General features: G+C 35.8%; 1 protein-coding gene across 5 annotated transcripts in view; it reads left to right on the top strand.

Annotated features, from left to right (window-relative positions):
- The window catches only part of LOC126820655 (zinc finger CCCH domain-containing protein 14), a 355,618-nt gene that overhangs the window by 222,956 nt on the left and 109,436 nt on the right, over positions 1-23,226 (top strand). For 3 of the 5 annotated variants that reach the window (XM_050548757.2, XM_050548756.2, XM_050548755.2), the window contains exons 14-15: positions 9,206-9,336; positions 11,656-11,780. In XM_050548757.2, coding sequence (XP_050404714.1) covers positions 9,206-9,336; positions 11,656-11,780 — 256 coding nt within the window. Of the gene's footprint in view, positions 1-9,205; positions 9,337-11,655; positions 11,785-23,226 lie in introns of all 5 variants that reach the window. The other 2 variants (XR_007680058.2, XR_007680057.2) reach the window with 1 other exon arrangement.

Genomic DNA, 23,226 nt, shown 5'->3' with positions numbered 1-23,226 from the left:
TAATGTGTACAAAAGGTCTGGTTAGGCTTAGGAAATAACTTTGTATCAGATGGTTCATTTGATGTTCTTGAAATAGCTTATTTGAACGTTAGTAAAGTAAACGTGAATAGATCAATACCAATTAATGTTTTGTAACTTCTCACAGTTTCAACGACAAAACATCAAATAAAATGCGCTTGAAACATTAATCGTAAGTCTAAATGCAGTTTGTGTCAGTAAAATATTTAAAAAAAACATCTAAATATAAAATGTTTTATGAACATTTTTGGACGGTTATTTTTGTTCGTTTAATTTAAAGGTTTATTCTATTAGGAAGATGGAACGTCTTTAAAAACTAAAATCCAATATAACGTCGCGAACAAATATATTTATAATGTTCAAAGAGCCATAAGTTAAAACGGTACAAATATACACTAGAAAAACATAGTGTACTAACGTTTGCAGGTTGTCTGACCAGGCTTGAGATATACCGTTGAATCAGATAGTTCATTTGACGTTGTTGGAACAAGTAATCTGAACGTTTCTAAAGTAAACGTCACTAGAAGGATATTAATTAATGTTTAGTAACGTCTCGCATTAATCTAAAGTCTTCATGCAACGATTGTTTAACGAAACATCAAAAAAGCACTGGAGGGTTATTTTTGTTCATTTAATTTAAACTTTTTAGAAGAGGAACACGGAACGTTTAAATGTAAGTATAAAATCTAATATCAATATTACGTCTAGGATATTACGTTTTATCAGATGGCACATCCGAAGTTCTTTAGAACATCAAATCTTAACGTTTTAAAAGTAAACTTAACTAGATATACATTAATTAATGTTTAGTAACGTTTTACAGTGTAACGTCAAAGAGAACGCGATTCAAAGTAAAGGCACATATCTAGTAAAACATTCAGAAAAACATTTTTTCCATTAAGATGTAACACGAAAATACAACGTTTTCAGTCCGACTTTCATTGTTTGTTTAATTAACATATTTTAGATAAATAAGACGGAATATTTAAAAAATACTAAAATCCAGTTAAAATCAATATAACATCTTTAATAAATAATTTAATAACGTCCAAGGAATTATAAGTTAAACCATTACATAAGCCACGCCACGTTAGAAGAAAATAGTGTACTAACGTTTACAGGCTAACCATGCTTAGGAAATAACGTTCTATCAGACTGTTCGACGTTCTTGGAACAACTAATCTGAATGTTGCAAAAGTAAACGTTACTAGAACGATATTAATTACCGTTTAGTAACATCTCACAGTCTCAACGATGTAGCATCTAATAAAACGTGTTTGAAACATTATTCTAATTTTTAAATGCGAATTGCGGGGGGGGGGGGGGGGTATTTGTTTAGTTAAACGGTTTTAGATTAGGAAAACAGAACGTTTTAAAAACTAAGATCCAATATAATTTTTATAATTCGGAAATAATTTGGGATTATAAGTTAAATTTTATCTACATTAGAAGAAACTAGTTTACTAACGTTTACAGACTGTCCGAACAGACTTTGGAAATAGGGCCGTATCTGATGGTTCCTTTGATGTACTTGACATAACTAATCTGAACATTTCTAATGTAAACGTTCATAGAACAAATTTAATTAATGTAAAGTAATGCCCCAAAGTATAACCGATGTAGCGCCAAATAAAACAAGTCTGAAACATAAATTTAATGTTTCAATGGAACGTTTGTCAATGAAACATTGCAAAAACGTCTAAAATAACGTTAGGTCATTGTTAAATTACAGGAGAAAGATGTAAAATAAAAATAGAACGTTTTACGAACTTTATTAAGCTTTCATATGTAATACATATGAAAGCTTATTGTTTCTGTTAAGATTATTATTATTATTATTATTATTATTTTTTTTTTTTTTTGTGTTTTTCCTGCAAATCTTATATCTCAGAATCTAACCGTGGGATCTTTCTGAAACGTTGACCTACCCCCCCAAGAATGGGTGGTGGCTTTGGAATAGGTATGTTTTTAAAACGTTTTACACATCCGAAATCACCGAATTTTACGAACAAATGCATTTGACCTACTTTGTGACTTTTTGACCTATTTTACTAAAAAAAAATTCCTTGAATCATTTACTTCAAATCTGCTATTTCGGATTTTCGAATTTCAAAAATTCGTCGCTGTGATTTCGAACCGGAAGTTAAAATCAACTTGACAATTTCTTTAATAGTTGCACGATTCTCATGAAATTCAGTATATAAGTAGATCTTACCGATACAACTTGAAAAATGTCATTAGAAATTTTCTGTATTATCTCCCCTTGATGAAATTAAGGATCAAAGTTTTTAAAAAAATCGACGAAATATAGGTCCGATTGCCTTGAAATTGTATTTCTTTACTAGTTACGACACTACTGATTCGTACACAAAAAATGGAGTTTGTAGCCCAAACCGGAAGTGCCACCATCTTGAAATGTGAAATATCGCTAAGGCTTTTTTGATATTTTACTTACAGACAAGGGGATTATATTTTCCAAATCCTTGAAGGAAAGCCCATAAAATGTAGGCAGTAGAATTTTGATTTAGGTCAACTGATGGACGCCATTTTGAATTGAAAATGAAAAATAGTGAAAAATCCACATTAATGGGCTTGAAAACATACACAATTGGTCGTGACTTAGAGAATGTGTCTCCTATTACCGAAATTATTACATTTCAGGATAGCCTGGATCATGGTCGAATGTTTGGTATTTGAATATTTCAAAAATTCGAATTTCTCCTTTGATGTTTTCCGTGCCGACAAGGTTGTTTTCGAGTTTAGATGGTTTTGATTTCGTGCATGCGCTACACAGGAACCAACGGACCATGAGTACTAAATTCCGGCGAGCAACTTTTCACGTTGGTACCTAGGTACCCTGAAAATTTCAAGGTGATACCTGCATTCGTTCAAGTCGTTTGTTCTTGTCACCTGCCTTTCGTCGGTTTTTTTCTAAGTCAATTTACGGCTTCCATCAGGGTATAAAAGTGGAATTTCGCCGTGACACCGGCACCGATTGTCCGAAAAATCATGAAATTTGGACACAATACGCCCATTACCACCCCGGACTCTGTGCTTTACCCCCATTTTGATCCCATTAAAAAAAAAGAGTTTTAGCAAAAAAACGATTTTCGGAATTTAATATTGGTTTTAACCCTGTAATACCCAGACATGATATACATATTATTATAATCCCTATGAAATATTTTAATTATTTACTGCTATAATATGAATTATCACTTATTCCCCGTTAAATAAATATTGGTCACCGGGTGCAGCTGTACAACTTCAAGGACCCTGACCTCAAGTCAATTTACGGCTTCCATAAGGGGAAAAAAGTGGAATTTCGCCGTGACACCGGCACCGATTGTCCGAAAACCATGAAATTTTGACACAATACGCCCATTACCACCCTGGACTCCGTGCTTTACCCTCATTTTGATCACATTTAAAAAAAAAGAGTTTTAGCAAAAAAATGATTTTCAGAATTTAATATTAGTTTTAATTAATTTTGAAATTGCAAATGCAAAGAGATGTTATCGCCTCTTCCGTATGTGATAGGTATTAGTACTATACACATTATCCTTAAAAGACAATTTTTTAAAATGACCGCAACGATGTTTCGACACTAGAAACCGAAATCGCCTATTTTGACCTATTTTGACTGCTGGGGCATCTTTCCGTACGTGAAAAGGAGTAGGTCGCCCGTCCAACCTGTGTGTTTTTTCAGGATTACCCGGTTTCCTCCCACTGCTAGACCCCTACGCGCAAGCGAATTATTGAAATAAAATTGAACCATACGTTAGTCCCGAAATGACCTAGTTTGTGTCGAGTGGTCGATCAACCCCATTTCGCTCTCTCAATTTTAGCACTCCTAACTCTAAAACTAAATGCAAGGAACGGGCCTATTTACAGAGGTCACAATTTTAACCCTGTAATACCCAGCATATCAGATATGCACACCTACATGATATACATATTATTATAATTCCTATGGGATATTTTAATTATTTACTGTTATAATATGAATTATCACTTATTCCCCGTTAAATAAATATCGGTCACCGGGTGCAGCTGTACAACTTCAAGGACCCTGGCTTCAAGTGCATGGGACCAACTCTACATTTTCTGAAATGTCAATAAAAGCCCTGGAATGATTTCATTTAAAAAAAATAATCAGAAAGTAAATCTATTTTTATTTATATGCTATTTTTTGTCATGTAACATGGAAATATAACGTTTTTACGAACTTTATTGAGGGGTTATTTTTATCGTTTAATTTCAACGTATTTTGATTAGGAAACAGAACGTTTTAAAAACCAAAATCCACTTTTTAGGGCAAGTCTAACATATCCCGGCACTGTGATCTTTATGTCAGGTATGTTGATAATACCCCACTTACTCTTCAATTCCTTTCCCACGGCCATAAGTTTGGCTCCTTGGAAGGACTTACCTTCCAGTGGCCTCACAAGTACGACGTGGGTCTGTTCTTCTCTCCTTTTTGTCGCAGGAAAGAACTTTGGTGCAGGGCTGCTTTTAAAAGCGTCAGCCATTGACATGGGTGACTAGCCTCTGTCGCCATCGTTCTTATGCTGCCGAAAAGTAAAATTGAAAACAAAAGGAGTGACTGAACAGTGTTGGTTAAGGATGTATTCTGTCGTTAATTAATGACGTAAGCTGATATAACTGTTGTTACCCCTTTCCACAAAGAAACGCTAGTCAATCAGTGTAATTAATACTAATTAACTATGGGTTCCTATTGCTTGTATGGGTGTACTTAACAATTATCAGGCTTATTAGCTATAGAAATAAATTAGCTTGTTATTGTTTTAAGAAGCTTGTGACGAGTTCAATCAGTTGATTGGCTTGTACACTGAGCTTCTTTGTTAGTAGATGATAGAAAGAAAAGTGAAATGATTAAATAGATACAGAATAGAGAAAAATAGAAATAATTAAATAAATAAATAAAGATAGGAAGGTGGTATATAGAGTTGAAAAAAGGGGCAAAAAGAAGAAGTAACAAAAAAATAGATTAGATTAGGAGTGGAGAAATATGAAATAGAAGGAAAATTTAAGAAAATTAGCTTATATCTAATATATAGAAATAAGGTAAAAATAATATCCTAACAATATCCTAATAATAAAGCACTGAGGAAGGAGGTATGGAAAAGAAAATAAAGTAAATTAAAGAAAATAAAGTAAAATAAAATAAGATAAATTAAGAATGCAAAATATAAAGAAAATAAACCTTATACCTTGTGAAGGAATAAAAACAAAGACAACCTTAAATCTATTTTTGGACTAGATGATCTTTGTAGTATCTAGTGGTCTTTCTGGGTTTGAGAAGTCTTTTTGGAGTCTTAGCTAGGCTACTTTATCTGAGATAAATTTAGGTGATAGCTTTGGAGCTCTGGTGCATTAGGTGTTATCTGTAAGAGTACTAATTGATTAAAAAAAAAAAAAAAAAAAAAAAAATTGTTAATCTTGGTTAATCCCCTGTTTCATCTTTTAATTGTACAATAAGCCAACTCTAATATATACGATTATGCACCTTTGTTACATCAATAGCTTATTATAGCTAATCATGCTCACTCACCTTGCATTCCATTGGATAGTTTGCACTGATGTTTGTATTTATATTCATATCTTTCTCATTTTTTATCTATTTGTGTATATGCTTGATAACGACTTGTGAAACCTTGTTGAAACGTGGGGATCACGTGGCTAAGTGGGTAAGACGCTAGCTCGCTAGCCTGGAGGTCGAGTGTTCGATCCCTGCATTGGCCGAGAAAGTTCATCCAGATTTTCCGGCGTGGTTCTCCCTTGTCAGAGATGCAGGACGGAGGGGCTGACAAGGAAAGCTGTCTAGTCGTTCAGATGGGACGAAAAACCGAGGTCCCGTGTACACATTGGCATGCACGTAAAAGATCCCTTGGCAGTTGGAATTCGATATAAGAGTAGGCCGCAGTGCCGCTGTCCGGGCAAAATTTCCTTCATAGCACACTGTATGGCGTATGCCCGTCTTCATTAGCCCAGGTTAGGAGCAGAACAGTAGGACGTTAAACCCCATTTAATTTCATTTTGTTGAAACGTCGCAGTGAAATAAACCATAGTAATTGTTATCCATAAAAGTGTGTTTTTGATTATGTTCCAATTACTAAATGCCATTCAAAGAATATGCTCCCACAAGATGGCAGGCTTTGTTTTAGACCAATACGGAATATAAATTTGACAAAGTTCCATGGAACCTGACTAAATGATTCTAATAAGAATGTAATTTTAAATATTATGTGCTGTACTCCATATTTCTAATATTACTTTATTGAAAATGATATTTCATAACCCTTGACATTGTAAGTAATGACTAATGTAATTTGTTAGTTATGTTTCATAAAAATGTTTTGCCTTTCACCAGTTTAGGCTTCGGTTTTGTTTTAAAACTTGAAAGTTTGCCCACCACTGGTTTGCGTGATACCATGTATTGTGAACAAGTACTTTATATATTTCTTAACAACCAACGTGAACACTCACAGCCTAGAAAAAATTTAAATACTAAGACTAAGAAAATAATAATAATAAAATAACTAATAATAACATACAAGCATACCTTCGAGTTCGAACACATCTCGATACGTGATTGCAATGTTTTTTAATTTTTTCTTCTCCATCCAAAGTCTGCCACTGTTTTGAATATTCCACACAATGCCTCCAGGTGTTGTCGTTAAAAACCAGTAACTTGCAGGGCTGTGTTGCATTCTGATGAATAAGGCACTTCATTTTTCTGGTCAGAATGCCAGAAAAATGTGTCCTTGTTGACTATATACGCCATGATTGAAGGATCGGGGCTAGAAGTTTTCTTTATTTTGATTGGCCAAAATGGCACTCGGCATTGACCATAGTGTGTATTCCTACGCGTGTAATGTTTATTTTTTAGGTGATTAGGTTAAAAAGAATTCCATTTTTAAAAAATAATTATTAAACACTGGCACATGCTGAATGTGTGGAGATCTGTTTTTTTAAATTAGTACAAAGAGACGTGTAATTTAAAAAATTAAAATCTCCCACAGAGGTTGTTGCAACGAACTTGAACAATAAATTTCTTCGGTCTTTCGCCTATATGTATCAGTCACTGTTTTATAATAAGCCTAGCTTATTGTTAGGTGTTATCAAACATTTTTAGCAGATAAAATATTCCAGTTGGCGGAAAAAAATATGAACATTTTTTTTATATAAAAATTATCATCAATTTTGGCGGAAAAAAAATTGAAAGCCGGTGTGAGCCCTGAATACCAAGGTTGTGGACCCTCTAGATGTCATAGTATTTTTTATCTGATATTGATGAAATATAGATTTATCTCTCAAAGGTCTTGGTTCCTTTTGAAATTAGCATGTACCAGACCGTAACTTCATGGGTTATGGCCCCAGATTGTATGAAAAATTGCCGCTACACCCTAATGATGGTAATCGAAAATCAGACTGAAACAAAATGGCTGCTACTCATACGCAAATAGTGTAAAAGTATGTAAAACCATTTTTGTGGACCCTCTAGAAGTCACAATTTCTATCCAATCTTGATGTAACTTAAAATATATGTTTATATCGAAAAGATCTTGGTTCCTTTTGATAACCGTGCATATCGGACCGTTACTTCTCCTGCATTATGGCCCCTGATTATACAAAAAATCACATTTTAGTTTGCCCTCTGTCCATCTCTTGCAAAATGTGGGCATATCTTGCATGGCAACTGATGGTTAAACTAATATAGCGAGAACTGTATTCTCTTATCTAAATCTTACATAATGCATCTTTAAACTATTTGGCTGCTTTTGGACTTTGGGGAGGGCTCACACTGACTTTCAATTTTTTTCTGCCAAAATTGATGATAATTTTTATATAAAAAAAATGTTCATATTTTTTCCCGCCAACTGGAATATTTTATCTGCCAAAAATGTGTGATAAAAAAGACAACATCTAACAATGTTATGTCTCCGCTAGATTTATAAAAAAAAATTACCGATATACAATACAATATACAACAATTTTAAAAATCTGTCTTTACATAATAGTTTGGCAAAGTTTAGATTTAATATAATCAGATTTTATTTTTGGTGACTTTAGTCTATTTGAGCACCGTACTGCACAATATGTTTTCAGTATTTACACGTCAAATCTCATCCAGAGATTGCCAATTAATTTTCTATAAATTTATGTGTTACTGTACAATGGGGCAAATTTTTATTTTCAGGTACCGTAGAGGTATCAGAATCTGAATCCCTGATAGAAGGATATAAATTTCAATTATATTTGTAAAAGGTGCTTACAAATATACCTGTCGTTAACTTTCAGAGCATTTTGGCGATGGTAATATGATACAAATGGCGAACTGTTTTCTCGCTCAAGAATCGTCACTATTCAATTCGTTCTTACGTTTTCAACCAGTGGTAATAATATAATTTGAAATAATGATATCCAATATGCATACTTGTATATTTTACATGCCATATATGAAACCACTGTAAACGGAATTCAAATATCAAAATAATTAATTCTCTTCAAAAGGAACTGTCGGCCATTTTGATTAAATGTATTACCATTCTTTTTAAGACGAAACGAAACATCAAATAATCGCCGCTTGGATTAATCATTAGGAGTAAATGGTAACTTGAGATATTCTTTATATATATCATTGGCAATTATCAATCAATTAATCATTAATCCAAACCAACTGATTAGTATTACTCATTGACGCGATCCGGATTATCAGCTAGTTGATTAATTTAAAGTATCCCGCCATGGGATTGCCACTTAATAATGGTTAGTCCAGGATAAATACGATTAGAATTTGAAGATTTTTTTTCGCCAGTTCTCAAAAAGAATCGCCAGTAATTTCGAAACATTATCACCAAAATTATCGCCAAAATCAAATTTTAATCGCCACTTACATATTTTTATCACAAATTGCGACTTTGGCGACCGACAGTGTGAGCCCTGACTTTAGGACATATTGACCTTTAACAATATGCAAATTATGTTGACCACTAGCATTTGACTACTTTTGTCGACACCCAAACAATTAGGCCGTTGTAAGTGGACTCATGTTATAATGAACAAATGTTATTTAAATTTTTATTGAAATTTTATTGGTAGCATGGACAGATTTGGTTTAAGAAATGTATTAATGAAGTAATGTTATAATTGCTTTTTTCAGTTGTAGCAATACCTCATCATCAAGTTCTAGTAGCAGCACCTTCTACCTTCCCACCAGAGTCTTCTACTACCAAACAATGTATATATTATCCTAATTGTTCTAATATGACCTGTTCATTTTATCATCCAACTGTAAGTACATTTCATGTTACAATACCATTGGTCCTACTGATGAGTATTCATACTCTCATCAATAATCTTTTGTCTGAAAACAATGAGCAGATGAGTCTGATCAATTTTCCCCTGTTCGGCATGCATCTCTTACATGGCAACCGCTGGTATTTAATTTTATTTAAAATAATATGTTTTATGTCGCTCTCGCATTGGTCATACCTGCTTTACTCACATTTTCATTTTGAAGCGCGAGACTCAACCAGAATGTGTTCGAGTACAATCATCTCAAGTCTAAATATTACCGCTACCAGTCAGTACGTCAGCTATTTGTTCAACCAGAGGTATATGATAAGGTGCTAACATTTTTATACGCCCACATTTTAAAGTGGACGTATATTGTCGTCGTTATATGTCTGAACGTATAGGTTGAAATATAGGTTTATCCCAAAGATCTCGGCTGCTTTCGATATTGGCATGTAAAGGATTGAAACTTCATGAATTATGTCCCCTGATAGTATGAAAAATCCCCTTTTTAGCTTGTGGACAACTCTAGAGGTCACAATTTTGATCCGATTTTGATGAAACTTAAAATGGATGTTTATAACCCATGTGGGCGTATATTGTCGTCGCCCCTGTCCGTCCGTCCGGACATCCGTCCACAATTGTTTGTGAACAGTCTACAGGTCACAATTTTTATCCGATTTCAATGAAACTTGAAATAAAGGGTTTATTGTCGTCGCCCCTATCCGTCCATCCATATAGGTTTATCACCATAAGATCTCGGTTCCTTTCGATATTGGCATGTATCAGACTGTAACTTCATGGATTATGGCCCCTGATTGTACGAAAAATCACGTTTTTATCTTGTGAACACTGTAGAGGTCACAATTTTTATCCGATTTAGTTTAAACTTGAAATGTATGATTATAACCCAAAGATCTCGATTCCTTTCGATATTCGTGCATATCGGAACGTAACTTCCTGAATTATGACCCCTGATTGTACGAAAAATCGCGTTTTTAGCTTGTGGACCCTATAGAGGTCATAATTTTTATCCGATTTAAAAAAACATATTATTATATCACCGTTAAACCCTAAGGACGGCTGAGTTCGAATTTCGTAAATATCGACCCAAAACTGACAGACAAAATGGCCGCCATTCGTTCTCAAATAGCGTAAAAATATGGTAAATGAAGGTTGTGGATCCTATAGAGGTCACAATTTTTATCCGATTTTGTTGAAACTTGAAATGTAAGTTTATAACCCAAAGATCTTGCTTCCTTTCGATATTCGCGCATATCGGAACGTAACTTCCTGAATTATGGCCCCTGATTGTACGAAAAATTGTGATTTTAGCTTGTGGACCCAATAGAGGTCATAGATTTTATCCGATTGAGAAAAACTTATTATTATATCACAGTTAAACCCTAAGGATGACTGAGTTCGAATTTCGTGAAAATCGGCCCAAAACTGACAGACAAAATGGCCGCCCTTCGTTCTCAAATAGCGTAAAAATATGGTCTATCACAATTTTTATCCGATTGTGATGAAACTTGAAATGTAAGTTTATAACCCAAAGATCTCAGTTCCTTTCCATACTCATGCATATCGGACAGTAACTTCCTGAATTATGGCCCCTGATTGTACGAAAAATCACTTTCTTTTTAGCTTGTTCTCTATCCATCTCTCGAAAATGTGGGCGTATCCTGCCTGGCAGCCGCTGTTTTTTTTCGATTTTAAAAACCGTTTAGATAACTATTCCACCATAATGAATGTTGAATTGAAATTTTAGGAAAATCGAAATGAAACTGCCGACAAAATGGCCGCTCTTTGTATGCAAATTGTATAAGTATGTAATTCTAAGGTTATGGACCCTCTAGAGGTCACAATTTTTATCCAATTTTGATGAAACTTAAAACATATCTTTATATTCCAAAAATCTCAGTCCCTTTTGATATTTGCGCATTTCAGACCATAACTTTCTTGATTATGGCCCTTGATTGAACAAAAATCGTTTTTGTTTTTAGCTTGTTCCCTATCCATCTCTTGCAAAAAGTGGGCATATCCTGCCTGGCAGCCGCTGGTTAAAAGAGACAAACTTTTATTCTTAATTATATTTTCTGTGATATTTTTTTTATTTACATATATGAATACATCTCTGTGATATTATTTTAATTTGTCTTGTTAAATTCACCATATGTTTGGTGCAATATAACCCGGTTGGAGCTGACGTGCCATTAAACAACATTTCATTCATTCATTATTGACAGACCGATTAACAAAATGCCAGAAGTTAAAATTACAATTATGATATTTAAAGGACATGTTTATTTACAGCCTTGCAGATTTGGATTGGCCTGTAGAAATAAATTTTGTACATATTATCATCCCAGTCTTCCTACTAAGGATAAATTAAAATGGTCATCCCAAAAGAGAATCAGCACTACAGCAGAAGTAAAACAGTAGGTATATTTATCTTTTAAGATAATATATTTAGTGAGGATCAAGTCCAATTAAACAATAAAAGCATCACTGAAACCCAGGTACCGTTTACCTAGCCTTTAAAACCAATTTAAATTTGGTCAAAATTTGTAGATATTTATATATTATTTTATTGCGTGTGTGTACAATTTGTTATGTGTCTAAGCTCTGTTACCACAAAAATATATTTAATTTAGTCCTTATAGTAGATTTTATCACACGTTTGAAAGTTTCCAACAAATATACATGTTGTAGTTTGACCTAGATAAATATAAGACTGGGAAAGTAAATATTAAAAAAATTCCGACATCTTAAAAGTAGATACCTCTTTTCGCAATGGAAATATTATTTTAAAAATCGGGATTATTTAATTTGATACAACTACAACTGAATAAAATGGCTGTAGTCGATCTATTTCAACAAAGATCAACAAAATGAGTTTGCCTACTGCATCCTTCGTGATCCGAATAAAGCTGTACATATGTATATAATGTGCATGCTTAGAAAAGGGCCTCTGAATCATATAATAATTTCTTCAATTTTACTATTCATAGGCCTAAAATATTACGTAGTTGAAGTGCGTAGGCCTAGACTCCTTTGTTATAAGAAATCTAGGTATGTGCCGCCATTTTCATCATGATTTTTCTGGCGATGTCCACCCTTGGCAGTGGTGTAGGACGGAGAGCCTGGCAAGAGACAACATATAATCGTTCGGATGGAATAAAAATAACCGAGGTCCCATGTCTGGAAACTAAATGAAGTGGGGGGCTACTGTGGCTCCGTGAGTAGGACGTTTGCTCTCTTACTTCAGTGGTGTAGGAGGAAAGCCCTTGCAAGGGACCACGTCTAGTCGTTCGGATGGCATAAAAAAAAAACCGAGGTCTCGTGTCCGGAATCGAAATGAAGTGGGAGTTAGGGTGGCTCAGTGAGTAGGACGTTTGCTCTCTAACATCATTGAAGTTTGGAGCCACGGTGGCTAAGTGGGTAAGACGCTGGCTTACTAAACTGGAGGTCACATGTTTGATCCCTGTATTGGCCGAGAAAGTTCATCGGTACAGGGCGGAGGGCTTAGCAAGGACAGCTGTCTAGTTGTTCGGATGGGACGAAAAACCGAGGCTATCAATTGGCTTGCACGTAATTGGCAGTTTGAATTCGATAGAAGCAGAGGCCTTGGGCACAATTGTCCTCATAGCACACTGTATGGCGTATGTCCGTCTTCATTAGCCCAATCGGAGCAGAACCGTAGGATGTTAAACCCTATTTTATTTCATTTCATCGAAGTTCATTGGACATTTTCTGGCGAGGTACCCCCTTGTCAGTGGTGTAGGACAGAAGGCATAGGGGCAACATGTCGTTCGGATGGTATAAAAAAACGAGGTCCCGTGTACACATTGGCGTGGTGGTGGTGTGTGTGTGTGTGTGGGGGGAACTCTGTTTCGATCCCCCGCTTATATGTGACATGGAGTAGGGTCGTCTGTCCAACCTTGTAGGTTTTCTTCAGGGCCCCCCCCCCCCTAAAAAAATGGTAAATTAATTGATTTGTCGAGTGGACGTTCAACCCCATTCCCCCCCCCCCCTCTCATTTCATTTTCATTTCGAACGTCAACAAAAACCGATAATAATTGTTTCCTTTGAATTAGAAAATAACGTTTTTAAACACATTAATACATAATATAAGTACTAGACCAAAAATAACCACATTAAGTCATTACTGTACACACATTAAAATGTCGCACACTAGACTAAGTGAGCACGCAGAAAAGGGTACCTGCATCAAAAAGTATTCAAACCAGCTTTGGTGGCAGCATGCTTAATATTTTACAGAATAAACTACTAAACTGCAAAATTTATTTTAGGCTCACTGCGCACATAATAACTTCTTAAACATACATTATGCAAGAGCTAAATCTGATTATTGCAAGTCTTTATTTAGGCTTCAGATGTCATAGAAATTATAAATTAGATCTTTATTTACACAAGCACAAAATCAACTCTGTAGACCCACGGATGGCTTGGATTCGGCTTGGATTTAAACAGGATTTCATTGATTGATTAAATTTTTAATGGCGTCATAAGCGGAGATTAACCGTTACGTTGACGTCATACTCCCGGAAATTTTAGATCAAGGCTAAATGATAGAGTGTACGAAGCGAGGCCGCTGTTGAGCGAGGCCGCATGTCAGTCAATTTGATTGAAAGTTCGATATATACAGCCTTGATATTATGTGTAGTTATGGTTAAAATGAGAGTTTGGATGTCGGTATTATACGCTCTTTTGTCATTTGCGTTTACAGAAAAATTATGGAAATTGATAAACATCGCAGCTAACATCGCAGCCCCATTGGATCACTGTTTCCCATTTGTCTGCTCCGGGAGTTATGTAGGCCTACCAGTTACAGTACAAGAGTACACGCAGGCTAATAAGAAGTCGGCTATATTTATGCCTCATTGATTTGGTCCATTCCTTTCAAACTTTCCCTTCTTATCTATATATTAAAAGTCTTATTTTTAATTTGTAGTAAAAATAAATGTGATACGAATTGAATTGCAACCCCGTCTCAAACCGAATAGGCTAACGGTACCACAGCCATTGAAAAAGTTTCTTGATAATCGAGATTATGTAGGTGGTGTCAATCAAACGATCAGCCATTTTCAGAGACATTGAAGAGAGAGTTGACTCCTATTTCTAGTCAAAAATGTTCAGAATAAAGTAATTTGACTGAAATTTTTAATATATTCTTCTTTTATCATCTATTTTTGAACTGTTATAGCAAGAATGGCCAACTCTCTATTAAAATCTCCCATAATGTATCTTTAACTAGCTTTGGTGGCTCCAAGAATATGTTTTCAAATTAAAAGAAGGAATAAGTTATGAACATACCACTGTTCATTACCTTTCTATGATGCATTATCAAATTACTCGTAGGATACCCAGCTCTACACAGGCCCAAATTCGCCCGGGGATCAAATTTGCTCTTGGTCCAAGTTCGCCTGTAGCCCAAATTTGCCAGGGGCCCATAATTTGATACGAGATATGTGGGGGTGGAGCGCGGCGACGAAGCATAATTCGCCTGGGGCGCGAATTCAATGGCCAAAAACATTCGTGTTGTGATGCTGGTTAATTTAATACCACATAATAATGTGTGGGTAGAGTGTGGCGACGAAGCGTGATGGGCGAAAATACATACAAAGATACATACCCACACCCATACACACTTAGATTTTATTTATATAGATATCACCGCAAAGTTCTCATGGCCACGAAGCATGATGGGCGAACATCCATACATGCATACATACCTACATACATATATACACAACTTGATTTTATTTATATAGATATCACCGCAAAGTTCTCATGACCCGTATTCGGGACAAACTTTTGGGGTTTATTAATCAAAGGGTACGTCCAGGCTGCATCAAAACCACCTAAATGAGCCTTGGTGGCAAAATGTTATATATTTCACAGAATCAACTACCAGACTGCACACTTTCAGGACCCGGACACGTACAAGCGGGGAATCGATACCCCGCCAGTTGATTCAATGACAGTCCTTATGATCAAATGCGAACGCGTTAACCATTCGGTTACCAAAACCTATTCTTCTCCAACTGAGCTAATGAAAGCGAATATACGTCATGCAGTATGCTACGAGGGCCTACTCTTAATTCGAATTCTAACGGTAAATGGTTTTTGTACGTGGACACCAATGAGTGTGAAAGAGAGAGAGATAGACTCGACACAAACCAGGTCATTCCGGGACTAACAATTTTATTTCAATAATTTGCTTGCGTTTAGGGGTCTTTAGTAGTGGGGAGAACCCGGGGAAAACCCACACGATTGGACAGACGATCCTAATCATTGTCACGTTCAAGCGGCGAATCGAAACCGAGCCACTTGAATCAATGACAGAAGCCAATGTGTACACAGGACCCCGTTTTTTTTTTCCCATCTGAACTACTACACGTTATCCGTTGCCAGGCCCCCTGTCCTCCATCCTACACAACTGACAAGGGAGGACATCTCCAGAACAATCCCGATGCACTTTGATGAAGTTAGAGAGTAAACGTCCTACTCACTGAGCCACCGTAGTCCCCACTTCATTTAGATTCTGGACACAGGATCTTGGTTATTTGTATTCCATCCGAACGACTATACATTGTCCCTTGTCAGGCTCTACATCCTACAGCACTGACAAGTCCACGCATCAAAAAACCCGATGAAGGTAATTGAAGATAGAGAGCAAAGATAGATTTGACTGAAGACTTAAAATCAATTACAGAATACAATACTATCTGTGCGAAGAGATCAAAATTGTTTAGGACTATTAAATTTTCTAGAACTTTAAACATTTCCGTTTATTATAATCCATGTCCAAATAGAAATGCCAATACGGTAGTCAGTGGACATGCGTATAAACTGCACTACCGAGGCGAGAAATCGAGATTGTGACGAAGTGAGAAGATGAGAAGTCAAGGTTTTTCAAATGCGAGAAGTCGAGGGCGAGAGTGCGAGAACACAAGGTTTTTGCAAAGGCGAGGGAGCGAGAAGACGAGGGAGCGAGAAGTCGAGGTGAAAGTAATCTCGTGTTCTCGGGGCGAGATCCTCGTATTTTCGCCCTATTTCCTCGTCTTCTCGTGTTCTCACCCTCGTCTTCTCGTGTTCTCGCGCGAGAAGTCGAGATTCTGAAATGGCGGCAATAGGCTTCCATACAAATGAATAACTACATTGATAGATTATTAAATGTAATTTCTATTAACGGATTTCAATGTTAGGTGGTCTATGTTTGTTGTCTTTTTCAGTATATTGTCCACATTGATTAAACTATCATTATTAAAATCATTTTGATTTTTTTATATTTGTACGTACTTTTTCACAACTCTGAACCTGGAAGCGAGGTATTCTGGGAATGTTATTTCAAAGATGGCGCGCGTATTGGATTTTATTTGTGGAGTGCATGAGAAATGTTCAATATACAGCTACTTGGATTACACAAACAGAGAAACAGAGAAAGATAGATTATACCAGTTAAATTGAGAGGTTTTATTTGAAAGTAAGTTCTTTCTTATATCCCCAACTGCTGATATACACGTATACTGAGACTAGAAATTCAGCTATATGAAAAGAACTTACAATACAATATAATAGTAATAATACTAATAAATACTATTCACACAGATGTAAAACTATTTCTATGTCCTTATTTTCTAATTTTTCACCGTAATTCTTATTTCTGTAAGAGGCCAGGTTATGAAACAGCTTGCTTTTGTGAAAATAAAACAAATTACTATCAGTTTATTACTGTACACATTTTCCTTTGCACTTTTTGTAGAATTAATAATTAGACCTTTTGGACTCATGACATTTTTACTTTCATAGCATTGGCAACACTTTAATCTCAATCTTCTCTGATTCTAAATAGCAGAAATATAGCAAATTCTTCTGTAACACTGTAATCAACCAGAACGTAATTCCAAACTTGACGTCTCCCCCTTGGACCCCGGCTGCTATTGCTTTTCATCAAAAATCTACCTGCATAACTAAAGTTGACTTTTGAGCATGACAGAGAGTCTGGCAAGGGCCAACGCCCAGTCTGCAGAGTATGTCCGATTTTGGTGAGATCTCGTGCGTGCAATGAAAATCTTTACTAATTTCCGGCGTGCAACCTAACACTTCAAGCGTGAAGGAGATAAATCCATGAGTGATAAATTAAGCTATTTCTGTCTGGCGTGTAATTTTAAAAAAGTACCATTGAAATTAAAAATTATTGCAACCACTGCACACGTACATTAGCCACATATGGCAACTCGATTGGGTCAATTTGACTCGCATACTGAGTCACTTCACTGCTTACCGTTATAGTAGTTGTCTCCCCTGCATGTCGGGTAACATCGTTATTATCGAATGCGGATGAACAACGAATTACCATATACGGAAAAAAGTCCTTGCGTGCAAGGTAAAATTGTCATTACAAACTGGCGTGCAAATCTAAAGAAAATTCGCGTGCACCGATCTCTGAAAAAAATTACTTATGCGTGCACCAGACATACTCTGCAGGCTGGGGCCAACGTTCAGTCTTTCGAATGGGACGAAAAACCAAGGTATTTTGTACACATTGGTGTAGGATGTTAAACCTAATTTCATTTTTATTTTGGAGTATAAAAGTTGCTTTTATTGTATTTTTTTTTTTTTTTTTTTTTTTTAACAGATCCTATATTTGAGCACCATTGGTGGCAGTCATGTCGAGGAAGTTATAAAAAGGTTGATAAGGGCTTTGTATATGGAAGCTAGATGACACTACTACTTATCATACACAACTATTTTTCACATACTGACTTGGGATTGAAACCATGCCACTGAACTCAATAACACTCATCTATGAAACCACCCAGATGGCAAAGAAATAAAGACTTTTTAATTATGTACCAAACTCATATATGTATCTATGGTAGCACAAAATTTACCAGAATGTAGGCCAAAGCTTTACTTTACACCAGTAGGCCTAAAATATTTTCCGTCTGATCTTGTAAGAGTCAATTGTTTATGAATAGTTTGCCTCAACCAGATATCCTGTCACTGTGTCACAGTATCATATAACTGAGTTGTATCAGTGAGTTGAAAATCTACTGCAGTCAGTATACAGGAACCTTTTTAATCCCTTACAAATTCTTCAGATTTTTGTGATAGATCAATCATAGCAAAGATCTGTGTTAAAATTATATTTTTAATGTGTTTAACAAATTCTATCACACATGTAATATTGGTGTAATTAAGTATATACCTTATTTTCAATGTTGGGGTATTATATCGTTGCCCTGACTGTTTGTTTGTCCAAATTAGTTTGTGATTGTGAAGGTGATAGTTTTTTATACGCTGTGAAGGTGATAGTTTTTTATACGCTAACATTTTCATGTGGACGTATATTGTTGTCGCCCCTGTCCGTCTGAACGTCCATCAGTCCATCCACAATTGTTTGTGGACACTCTACAGGTCACAATTCTTATCTGATTTTGACGAAACTTGAAATATAGGTTTATCTCAAAACGATCTTGGTTGCTTTTGATATTGGCATGTATCTGACCGTAACTTCTTGAATTATGGTCCCTGATTGTACGAAAAATCGTGTTTTTAGCGTAAAAATATGGTATATCAAGGTTGTGGACCCTATAGAGGTCACAATTTTTATCCGATTTTGTTGAAACTTGAAATGTAAGTTTATAACTCAAAGATCTCAGTTCCTTTCGATATTCTGCATATCGGACCGTCACTTCCTGAATTATGGCCCTTGATTGTACGAAAAATTGCGTTTTTAGCTTGTGGACACCATAGAGGTAATAATTTTTATCTGATTTAAAAAAATGTGTGAATATATCACTGTTACACCCTAAGGATGGTTGAGATCGAATTTGACCACCACTCGTACTCAAATAGTGTAAAAAAAATGGTATATCAAGGTTGTGGACCCTCTAGAGGTCAAAATATTTTCTTCTGATTTTTATGAAACTTGAAATGTAAGTTTATAACCCAAAGATCTTGGTTCCTGTCAATATTCGCACATATTTGATCGTAATTTCCTGAATTATGGCCCCTGATTGTATGAAAAATCACGTTTTTAGCTTGAGGTCCCTCAAGAGGTCACAATTATTATCCGATTTAAAAAAAAGTTCAAATATATCACCGTTACACCGTAATTTTGGTTGAGTTTGAATTTGGAGAAAATTGGACGAAAATTGCAGGACAAAATGGTCGGCCTTCGTACACAATTAGTCTAAACATCTGGTATATCCTGTCGAGGCCACAATTTTGATCTGAATTTGTTGAAACTTGAATGCATGTTTATAACCCAAAGATCTTGGATCCTGTTGATATTCGGGCATATCGGATGGTAGCTTCCTGAATTGTATGAAAATTCATGTATTTAGCTTGTGTTCCCTCTAGAGGTCACAATTATTATCTGATTTAAAAACAACATTCCAATATATCACCGTTACACCATAATGTTTATTGCCCAAATTGTCGGACAAAATGGCCGACCCTCGTAGGCAAATTGTGTATAACATCTGGTATATCACGGTTGTGCTTTTGATATTGGCATGTATAAGACCGAAACTTCATGGATTATGGCCCCTGATTGTACGAAAAATCACGTTTTTAGCTTGTGGACCCTATAGAGGTCACAATTTTTATACGGCCACATTTTCATGTGGACGTATATTGTCGTAGCCCCTGTCCGTCCGGACGTCCATCCGTTTTTAGCTAGTGGTCCCTATAGAGGTCACAATTTTTATACGGCCACATTTTCATGTGGACGTATATTTTCGTAGCCCCTGTCTGTCCAGACGTCCATCCGTTTTTAGCTTGTGGTCCCTGTAGAGGTCACAATTTTTATCCGATTTAAAAAAAAAAACATGTGAATATATAACCATTACACACTAAGATCTTGGTTTATTTTGATAATCACGCATATGCGAACGTAACTTCCTCGATTATGGCTCCTGATTGTTCGAAAAATCGCATAATGAATGGCCGCTCTTTGTACGCAAATTGTGTAAAAGTATGCAATATGAAGGCATTGGATACTCAAGATTTTAACTCGATTAGAATGGCCTGCCATTTAAAAATTTAATTAAAAAATGGGAAAGTGAGGCCAAGTCTCGAATATACCTGTGCCCTCATTACCACAATGCACACATCGTGTCGAAACTACAAACTGTGATAACTTGGCTCAGAATGAAGTAATTTGAATGAAATTTTCATTTTATATTATTTATTTTTGAACTATCATAGCAAGAATAGTCAGCTCTTTATCTAAATCTTACAGAATGTATCGTTAATGTATCTTTTTCAAATTTTACCCCCTCCCGATTGGCTGCAAAACCTGTGAACACTGCCCTATAATTTTTTCGCATTTGTTTCAAAGTTGGTGTGAAGCATAGATATTCAGTGTTCCACAAATTTCTTTCCAGTATTATCCCACCTAGTTCGAAAACCTTTCGCAAACATGATAGAGGCCGTAGGTTCTTTTTTTTTTTTTTTATCAAATTTGGTCAACGTCTCAGTTTTCCTTTCTGATATACTGCTGAATGTGTGGGCGTATTTCCACATTTTCAAAGTTTTTCTCGAAGACCGTTTCCTAAATTGTCACCAACTTAATGCTGTGGATAAACTGTTACAATTTAAATGTATACTTTTGTATTTTATTACATTATATATACGTATTTTTTGAATAAAGTATAGATACTTGTAGTATATTTTGTTTAATAATTATGTAAGTTGTGCTGGTTTTTCGGCGTTTGGTTGCAATTACATTTAGAATTCAGAATGGTTATTGTTAAATACATGTGTGGAATCGAAACCATGCTACTTAATTCAATGAGGGGGTGTGGAAATGAAATGAAATGGGGTTTAACATCCTACTGTTCTGCTCCTATACTGGGCTAATGAAGACGGAAGGGGGGGTGGATGGTTGAATGGTTAGCGTGTGCACGCTGTATCATAAAGTCTGTCATTGAGTCAACTAGCGTGGTTTCGAATCCCCGGTTGTATGTGACAAGGAGTAGGGTCGCCTGTCCAACCTCGTGGGTTTTCTCCGGGTCCTCCGGTTTCCTCCCACTGCTAAAGACCCCTTCGAGCAAGCAAATTATTGAAATAAAATTAAACCATATGTTAGTCCCGAAATGACCTAGTTTGTGTTGAGTGGACGCTAAACCCCATTTCTCTCTATACATGTATTTATCAATAACCATTCAGAATTCTAACAGACAAAATGGCCGCCCTTCGTTCTCAAATAGCGTAAAAATATGGTATATCAAGGTTGTGGACCCTATAGAGGTCATAATTTTTATCTGATTAAAAAAAACATTTTAGTGTATCACCGTTACACCCTAAGGACAACTAAGTTCGAATTTTGTGAAAATCAGCCCAAAACTGACAGGTAAAATGGCCGCCCCTCGTTCTCAAATAGCGTAAAAATATGGTGTATCAAGGTTGTGGACCCTAAAGAGGTCACCATTTTTATCCGAATTTGTTGAAACTTGAAATGTAAGTTTATAACCCAAAGATCTCGGTTCCTTTCGATATTTGGGCATATCGAATTGTAATTTCCTGAATTATGGCCCTTGATTGTAGGAAAAATCACTTTCTTTTATCTTGTTCTCTATTCATCTCTTGAAAATGTGGGCGTATCCTGCCTGGCATCCGCTGGTTTAGCTTGTGGTTCCCCTGGAGGTCACAATGGACGCGAATATGATATAAAAATATGATATATCAATGTTGTGGACCCTGTATAGGTCACAATTTTAATTCAATTTTGATGAAACTTGAAATGCATGTTTATAACCTAAAGATCTTGGTTCCTTTCGATATTGTCGCATATCAGACCGTAACTTCATGAATTATGGCCCCTGATTGTACGCAAAATCGCCTATTTTAGCCTGTGGTCCCTCTGGAGGTCACAATTATTATCCGATTTAAAAAAACATTAGTATTTGTATTTCATGAAAATCGGACCAAAACTTCGGACGCATTGGCCTTCCCTTGTACGCGAATAGTGTAAAAATATGGTATATCAAGGTTGTGAACCCTGTATAGATCACATGCATATTTATAGCTCAAAGATCTTGGTTTCTTTCGATATTTGCGCATATTGAATCATAACTTCTTGAATTATGGCCCCTGATTGTACGAAAAATTGCCTTTTTATACGCCCACATTGAAATGTGGTCGTATATTGTCGTCGCCCCCGTCCTGCGTCCACAATTGACCTTAAATTTACACATAGTGTTTAAGGTCATGAGACGAAGAAGCCTTTTGATTTTCAGCGATTTCCAATAATTACTGCTAGAGTTATGGCCCTTGATCACTATGAAAAATCTTGTGGACGCTCTAGAGACCAAAGTTAATATACGATTGACTTTAAATTTATACATGGTGTTTAAGGTCATGAGACGAAGAAGCCTATTAATTTTCAGCAATTTCTGATAATTACTGCCAGAGTTATGGCCCTTGATCACTTCAAAAAATCTTGGGGACGCTCTAGAGGCCAAAGTTAATACCCGATTGACCTTAAATTTATACACAGTGTTTAAGGTCATGAAACGAAGAAGCCTATTGGTTTTCTGCGATTTCCGATAATTACTGCCAGAGTTATGGCCCTTGATTTTCAACGATTTCCACTCTAAAGTCTAAACTTATCATCCGAGCGACTTCAGATTGATACACAGAGTTTAAGATCTTGAGACGAAGAAGTATATTGATTTTCAATGAATTTTTATGACTTGAACAAATCCATGATATTAAAAGTTTTGTATACAGAACGTTAGCATGGGGCAGAACTTTATAAAAACCAAACAAATTCTAATGGTTTTCTGATAATTACTTCATGAGTTGTTGGTCTTAATCAGATTTTAGTGTATTATAAATGTTTCA

Source organism: Patella vulgata, chromosome 5 (genome assembly GCF_932274485.2).
Source record: "Patella vulgata chromosome 5, xgPatVulg1.2, whole genome shotgun sequence".
In the NCBI taxonomy this organism is placed as follows: domain Eukaryota; kingdom Metazoa; phylum Mollusca; class Gastropoda; family Patellidae; genus Patella; species Patella vulgata.
This window is presented reverse-complemented; position numbering and strand designations above follow the sequence as displayed.